This window comes from Magnolia sinica, chromosome 5 (assembly GCF_029962835.1).
Source record: "Magnolia sinica isolate HGM2019 chromosome 5, MsV1, whole genome shotgun sequence".
Lineage (NCBI taxonomy): Eukaryota > Viridiplantae > Streptophyta > Magnoliopsida > Magnoliales > Magnoliaceae > Magnolia > Magnolia sinica.
The window spans coordinates 13,502,822-13,510,434 of NC_080577.1; the positions used below are offsets into that span (position 1 = coordinate 13,502,822).

General features: G+C 39.1%; 1 protein-coding gene across 10 annotated transcripts; it reads left to right on the forward strand.

Moving 5' to 3' along the window:
- The first annotated feature begins 2,900 nt into the window (after nt 1-2,900).
- Nucleotides 2,901-7,613, forward strand: LOC131245495 (E3 ubiquitin-protein ligase CCNB1IP1 homolog). 10 transcript variants are annotated; one of them, XM_058245008.1, is made up of 9 exons: nt 2,901-3,227; nt 3,873-3,958; nt 4,966-5,101; nt 5,205-5,299; nt 5,524-5,569; nt 5,678-5,708; nt 6,121-6,376; nt 6,538-6,701; nt 7,322-7,613. In XM_058245008.1, the coding sequence occupies exons 3-9, from the start codon at nt 5,072-5,074 to the stop codon at nt 7,600-7,602; spliced, it is 903 nt and encodes a 300-aa protein (XP_058100991.1). In that variant the 5' UTR covers nt 2,901-3,227; nt 3,873-3,958; nt 4,966-5,071; the 3' UTR covers nt 7,603-7,613. The 10 variants fall into 10 exon arrangements, with proteins under 10 accessions (XP_058100991.1, XP_058100988.1, XP_058100984.1 ...); XM_058245001.1 differs by lacking the exon at nt 3,873-3,958 and adding an exon at nt 4,185-4,252 and having other exon boundaries at nt 2,902-3,227; nt 4,966-5,088; nt 5,227-5,299; XM_058245003.1 differs by lacking the exon at nt 3,873-3,958 and adding an exon at nt 6,934-7,201 and having other exon boundaries at nt 2,904-3,227; nt 4,966-5,088; nt 5,227-5,299; nt 7,322-7,546.

Sequence of the window (7,613 nt, forward strand, 5' to 3'; positions counted from 1 at the left end):
ATGTGGATGGTCCATCATGCGGGCCCACATTTTGATATATACGAGCCATCTATCATGTGGGACCTACCTTTAATGTCTGTTGTCCATCATGTAGGTCCCACCTTTATTGTGCATCGTCCATCATGTGGGACCTAATCTTCACTATGGGTCATTCATCACATGGCCTACCTTTGATGTTAACCTTCCATCATGTTGTCCTACGTTTAGTGTCCACCATCCATCACGTGGGTCTCACTTTTGATGTGGCCCCATCAATCATGTGGGGCTCTTTGATGTGACTGTGCATTATGTGGTCCCACCTTTGATGTGGGCCCACTTTTAATATGGATCGTTCATCATGTGCGCCTCCCTCGAAAAGATTGTAAAGAGAAGAAAAGAGAGTAAGATGGGTGTTGATGCAGATTTCTGGTAGGCCCTCCACGATTGACCCTCCTAAACCTGCACAGGTGTAAAAGAGAAACAAATGAGACCCTTACTAGTATAGGGGACTCTAATCCCTAAGTCAGGAACGATGTCTTTTTTGTAGGGTAGAGTCTTCAGAAAATAGACATCAGTCGAGTGCTAGGGTAAGAGTGAGCGTACCTTTGATAGTTGGGGATACCTCTCTCTCTCTCTCTTTATATATATATATATATAGAGAGAGAGAGAGAGAGAGAGAGAGAGAGAGAGAGAGAGAGAGAGAGAGAGAGAGAGTCCAATCGTACGAGGATTCGTCCCGATATCTTAGAGATCCGTCCGGATCTGGGATCTTCACGAGATTATCAAATTCTGACATTATCGGGATCCGATCTTATCCTGGAAGATTTGAGGAGAGATCTTCGGGATTATAGGAGATTCCTTGAGTCTATAGCTCGGATTTAAGTCGGCTCCTATATGCGGGTGATAGCTCGGGAATGAACCATACCGATCTTCTCGATAGATCAACATTCACCATCGTCGATCAATGGCGACAGATCAATGTTCACCATCTTCGACCAATGGTGACAAATTAGCGTTCACCATCTTCGACCAATAACTGGGTCAGAGGATCCGGGTTTTCTTTAATTGGGCACTTATGGTCCTTGACCTTGTCATGAGACGCCGCTTGACCTGTAACCGGACGTTGTCCGATATATGGCTGTCCAATGGATAAGCTATGACCAATCTATGGTCGAACAATAACTGATCTGGGGTAGATCTATGGTCGACCTAGATCCGACCTATGACCGACCAATGATCGATCTGCAATTGACCCATTAGGTCAGAACACGATTTATCTGAATGAGCTTGTTACTGTGTTTTTTGAGTGTCCTTACAGTTGCCTCAACCTCCTTGACGGTCAGCCTATTTCTGGACATAGCCACCTTATTAGGCTTTGGTTTCACTGGGCCCGTGCTGGTTAAGTAGAGTTGGTCCATTCCATAAGCTGACTTATGGACTTGTCAATTTTTCCCCCAACAATGGAAATTACTTGAAAAATTTAAAGGCAAACTTATTCAAAAATTAGCTAGAAATGTCTATCTACTTAGGTTAAATAAACTCTTAAAACAAAAGTAACCCATCTTAAATTTATGCAGCTTATTTACTACTTTATAAATAAGTATTCTCTTTGATTAGACTTTCACCAACAATTTAAAAACTTATTATTATTATTTTTTTAATATATTAATAAGCTAATATGCTTTTATTTGCAGAGATGCCAAACACTCCCTTTAGCCTGCTACAAACTTTTTATGGCCATATAAATATTATAACGGTTGTCATACGATATTTATTGTTTTCTCTTATGTGGCCCACTTGAATTTTGGATACATTTCGTTTGTCTCATTTTCTAAAATATGCTAGCAAAATGGGTAGACGGGGCAAATTTATTGCAAATATTATTTGATGGCCTCACCTAGCTACCAATGCAGACTGCTCTGTAAAAAGCTTTGGTAAGAACTTGATGTGATGAGAAGCTAGATGGGGCCTACTATAATGTTTTTGAGAAATTCATTCAAATCACTATTTTTTCAAATTATTTTAAGAAATAGGCTAAAAAAATAAGCTAGATCCATCACCCAAGTTCACCGCACAAGAGGAAATGATAAGGATTTATGCATGAGAAGAAATAATAAAGATTAAACTTCCTTTGTAGAAACATTTGTGGGGCCACACAAGTTTTAAATCAAGCTAATGTGCTTGTGATTTCAGTTTATTTAAGTAGGAATGGCTTTATGAATTATATAAATTACATATAAACATCACGATGAACCTAGGAAAATTTCAATGGTAAACATTTTCTTACCTGCTTTGTTTTCACCGCAAAGATCATTTGAGCTTTTGGATCTTTTTTTTTTTTTTGGTGTTATCTTAAAATGATCAAGCATAATGGATAAATGAAATGAAATTATCAAAAACATTAGGATAGTTTCTGAAAAAATATTACGAAAGCTTTTAGTAGCCAATTGGTGTCCTGAATCTCAGGTGCACGGTATCACAGGAAATAGTGTTGATTGAATAACCACCATTAAAAGCTTATTGGGGCCATGTGAATGTTTATTTTCCATCCAACCTGTTTATAAGGTTTCAAAGACCTTGATGAGGCGACTATACGAATATCAGATTGATCCAAAAATTTCGTGGTCCACGGGAAGTTATTAATGGTCAATCTGTTTCCTATCGTGTGGTCCAAATGATATTAGGATCTGCTTCAGTTTTGAGATAATACACTAAAATGAGCTGTCAAAACAGATGGACAGCGTGGATGTATGGAACATACATCAGGGTGGGCCCCATAGTCAGGATCCACCCACCTCGGTGGATCCACGCCCCTCCACCGAAGCCGCGTCCTGCTTACGTGGCAAATGAAAGCAGGCAGCGAAACGTGGCATGAGCTGTCCCCTGATCCTATAAAAACCGTTTGCCGCTCCTATTCTCGTTTGATTTCCTATTACGCTTCCCGCGACAACTTTCGCAGTGGTTCCAGCTCGTCTGCTAGGGTTTTGAGTTACCAGATGCTGTTGCTCCCAAATTTCTGAGAGAGAGCTCAAAATTCAAGCTCGCTGGGGATTTTTCTCTCGATTTCCAATGGCATGATCTGAATTTCGATTTTTTTTTTTTTTGGTTCTCGTAGTGCATTTTTCTTCAATCTGTGGGTTTTGTGATCTTTGACAGCAAAGGAGCTTGCTATTCTAAAAATTCTCTGGAGTTTTTGGAGATCAAGCTCAAAATTCAAGATCTCTGGAGTTTTATCCCGATTTTCCATGGTATGACTCTAATTTTGACCATTTTGCGTTTTTCTTTGTTCTCCTATGGCGTGGATTTGAGAATTCGAGCTTATTTTTTCTGTTTCTCCTTGATATTTGACGGAAAAAGCATAAAATTTCTAGTTTTTCTCCAGAACTTTAGAACATTGATCTGGAAAATCAAGTTCTTTGGAGATTTTGCTGGTTTTTCCAGGATATGATCTGCATAGAGATGATTTTGCAGTTTTTACTAGTTTTCCATGGTGTAGATATGAAAATCTAGCTCATTTTCTGTTTTTTTTTGGCTCAATCTTCAGCTGAAAGAGCCTGCACTTCCAAACTTCTACAACTTTCTCTGAAAATTTTGGCATATCAAACTTGAAGTTCTCTTGGGCTTCTATCTTGATTTGCGGAGGCATGAATTTAATTTTGAGTTCCTTTTTTTTACAAAATCCGTAGCTTTTATATGGCATAGATCTTGCAACTTGAGCTTTTCCTTTCTTGTTGTTATTGTTTTTGTTTGATCTTTGACAAAATGGCCTGCAGCTCTGGGTTTTCACAGGTTTTTCCTGGATACAAGTGTAATCCTGGAATTTTTATTTTTATTTTTATTTTATTATTTATTTATTTACTTTTTTTTTTTTTTTTTTAAATGATTTTCACTAGCTCTTTGCTGAATTTCAAGACTTAGGAGGATCAATCTAGAATTTCTTGTTTTTTTCAGCATTCTTCCAAATAGTTCATGGTCACAGGTCAGCCTCTTGTTTACAATTTCCTCTAGACGGCATTCTTCCAAATAGTTCATAGTCAAAGGCCAGCCTCTTGTTTGGAATTTCCTCTTGATCTGACAAATGTTAATGACAAATTGTCAGATTCCCTAGATCTTTGCTGTGATTAGATGGAATCTAAATCCTTTTCTCATTTTTACTCTTTACTAGAATTTCTACAATGCACGGTAACATCTCCAAATATTTTTAGTTTTTTAGGGTTTTATTGGATGTTTGCGACCATAAGCTGCACTCCTACCTTCTTGAAGATTTTCACTGGTAATGTATAACCCTGCACCTCAAGAACATGAGCATTCATTTCCATTCTTTGATAAACGAATTCTCTCTAACATGCTTTACATGGCCAGAGCATTCATTTCCATTCTTTGATAAACGAATTCTCTCTAACATGCTTTACATGGCCATACATGATGATTTTCTTCTCGTTCCGTGAATATTTATGCATGGGTTGATAAAACAGAGTTTATTTTAAGAAATTTAACATGTTTTACATGGCAATCTATGATTTTTTTTGAGTGTGCAATCTATGATGATTTTTTTAGTGCACAATCTATGATGATTTTCATTTGGCTTGATAGCTTAATCATATGATATGAGGTCATTGATGGCATAAACCCTTTTTTGGATTGTTACAAGCCATCTCATACATGTTGTCCAAAGTGCCAGCCATGAATTCCTTGAGGAACTCTAATAGAACAAGCGTGCAAAATCATGTCCATTATTTTAAGATTGTGACCCATCTTTTCAAGTTTTTGATCTGTCAGTGTATGCAACTTACAAGGCTGCTTGTCTTACTAAGCTTCTTGCATGTTTGGCATTGCCTTGAAATTTGCATGGTGGAGAATAAGGAGAGGTTTAGCTGCAGAAACTTCTGTTTTAACTGAAATTCCGAGTAGCAGCATACAACCTTTTGATACTTTTGGCTTTGTGTATTCAAAGCGATTCTGCTGTGATTTGTTTCTGCCACGCAGGTCTCTTTAGCTTACACATTCTGTAGAAGAAATAATGAGCTCCAAAGGCTAAGATGAGGTGCAATGCCTGCTGGCGTGAACTGGAAGGCCGAGCCATATCGACCACATGCGGCCATCTGCTTTGTATCCACTTGACGTACTATACTATTTTTGGCATTTATAAAACAGAACTCCCTTCAGAAATTTAACAGAATGAGTACTTGAAAAGGTTTTTATTATGATGGATATATACTTGTAAGGGGTTTCTTAACCGCAGGATAGGCACGGAAGATGCGAGCAAGATCCTCAGCAGCGATGCTGCATGTCCCATCTGCGATCAGGTGCTCTCCAAAAGGTACTGGTTTTAATACCAAAGCTTGCATAGTTTGGGTTTTGACAGTCTTGAAGCTTCAATAGTTTGAAAACATGTGAAATTGAGCTTCATCTCCTCAGCTATTTGCTAGTCTGCTTTTGCTGTCATCTTTAACTTGCTGGAATTTCGGTTGTTTTCATTTTATCCAACAATTTAACATTAATTTATTACCATTCTGATGAAACATATTGGATTTTGTGTATCAGCCTCATGAAACCAGTTGATATTAATCCCAATGATGAATGGACAAACGTGAGAAAGGAATCACTTGTTATCCAAGCTTCCTTCTATTTTCTTCACTTCCTTTTCTTTCTTTTTCTCTTTTTTTAATCAGATGGCTGACTGTATTTTTGGGTTCAGATGGCCATGGCTGGAATAGCTCCACAGTTTGGTATCCTTCACTTTATGATGTGAGCCTGGTTTTGAATTCCTCCAGGAATGGTCTGAAGTAGCCAGTATACATTTGGTATTGTGGCCACATTACACCGTTCTTCCTTCAGAAATTGACCGAAACAAACAGGTCAAGCATCACACCCTGCCAATCAGGACTTGGGCCACACCGCTTGATATGTGATTTTTTTTATTCCATGTTACTCAACCAAAAAGAAAAAAATGGGTAATAAATGGTTAAGGGTGCGGTTATTTGCACCAGATATCATGAACTTTCATGATATTTCACGTTTAATCAGTCCAACTTGGTGGAAAATATCATGATATTTGGTGCAACCAAACACAACCTAACTTATCAATTGTTCAGTAAGAACGACATTTCGATGTTCCATCTTTTCCTTGAACAAGACCAGCGATGAAGGGTGCTTACCGATCCGTGATGTTCTTCATCGGGCAAAAGGAACTGGAGTCTCAATACAAACTGAACAAAATTGTTGGCCAATGCCGGCAGAAATGTGAGGCCATGCAAGAGAAGTTCACAGAAAAACTGGAGCAATTGCATACTGCATACCAGAAATTGTCCAAAAGATGCCAGATGCTGGAGCAGGAGCTTGAATGCGTGTCCAAGGATAAGCAAGAACTCCAAGAGAAGTTCGCTGAGAAATCCAGGTCAATCCTTCTGTTCGTAGTCCTACTGATTGAACCTCAAGAGAGTGGAAAACAAAAAAAGGAATGTATCGGTCAGCCATGCATTCCCAACTCTTTTATTTCCTGAATTTGTGGCTTCGGTGTAAGGCCTCTAAGTCCAATCAGTTGCTCCCAAATACCAGGCAGAAGAGAAAACTCGATGAGATGTATGATCAGTTGAGAAGTGAGAATGATTCTTTGAAGCGATCAGCCATCCAGCCCGCCAGCAACTTCTTTCAGAGAGTTGAGCCTGAGTTGTTCTCAAGTCCAGCTAATATGATGGACAACAGAGATCACCTCAGACAAGGTAATCCCATTTTTATAACCAATTAAATAAACTCTCAATAGACTCAGTGCATTTTTTGGAAAACAAAACCCAATCAGATTTCACCCCAACAGTGAATTGTTTGCACTAAAATCCACTTACTAATGTTTTTCTTCTTGCTTCACGGCGTCATTACTTGTGAAACTGGGCTGAGCTGAGCAACACTATTTCCTTAAGCTCCCCCAAAAAATACCAGTTGATTTATTTGTTGCAGATCGGTCGGTTTTCACTCCTGAAACTCCAGGGCCAAGAGAAGACTTATGGCATTCAGCCAGACAAAAGAATTCCAACTCTGGTCCTTTTGATGTTTCTGGTGGTTCCCCGGCAAGACCAGGGCCAGTTCCCGGGGATGCGAGCAACAGAAGAGCCACTCGTCCTATTTTTGGAGCTGGTCCTAGCAACCCTTCCACGACTTTGCGGAATCTCATACTTTCACCAATGAAGCGACCTCAGCTCTCTCGCAATCGCCCTCACATGTTCACGTAATGTTCATGACCTGTCCTTTTGAAATTGCAAACTCAACAAAGTTTAAAGTATACAAAGGAACTACCACAGAAAACATCCACTTTCTAGCTAATTTAATGCTGCTTCTTTTGTAACAGGCTCTAAGCTTGAAGGAGGATTAGTTGTGGATCCGGTTGCAGATATGCATTGCTCGTGTTCCAGTGTTTTCAAGCCCCCTTTACTCTGTTTTCCTATAAGAAAATGTGAATATTGGTCTGGTAGTCAAAAGTTTCTTGCCCCCTTCTCCATTGCTTTTGCTTTTGTTGTGACTGGCTGCTTTGAAATGTCATACAATACACGCAGGCTATCTGGACCTTTCTTTATTTTGTTGGTAGTCAGGAAAACAGAACTTGTAGAGAGAACACATATCTACACATGAACTTTGGCTCA

Coding starts and splice junctions, on each gene's coding strand:
- LOC131245495 (XM_058245001.1), top strand. CDS start 5,019: ATGAGGTGCAATGCCTGCTGGCGTGAACTGGAAGGCCGAGCCATATCG. Junction 5,300..5,523: donor GATCAGGTGCTCTCCAAAAG/GTACTGGTTTTA, acceptor TTTGTGTATCAG/CCTCATGAAACCAGTTGATA. Junction 5,570..5,677: donor CCAATGATGAATGGACAAAC/GTGAGAAAGGAA, acceptor TTTTGGGTTCAG/ATGGCCATGGCTGGAATAGC.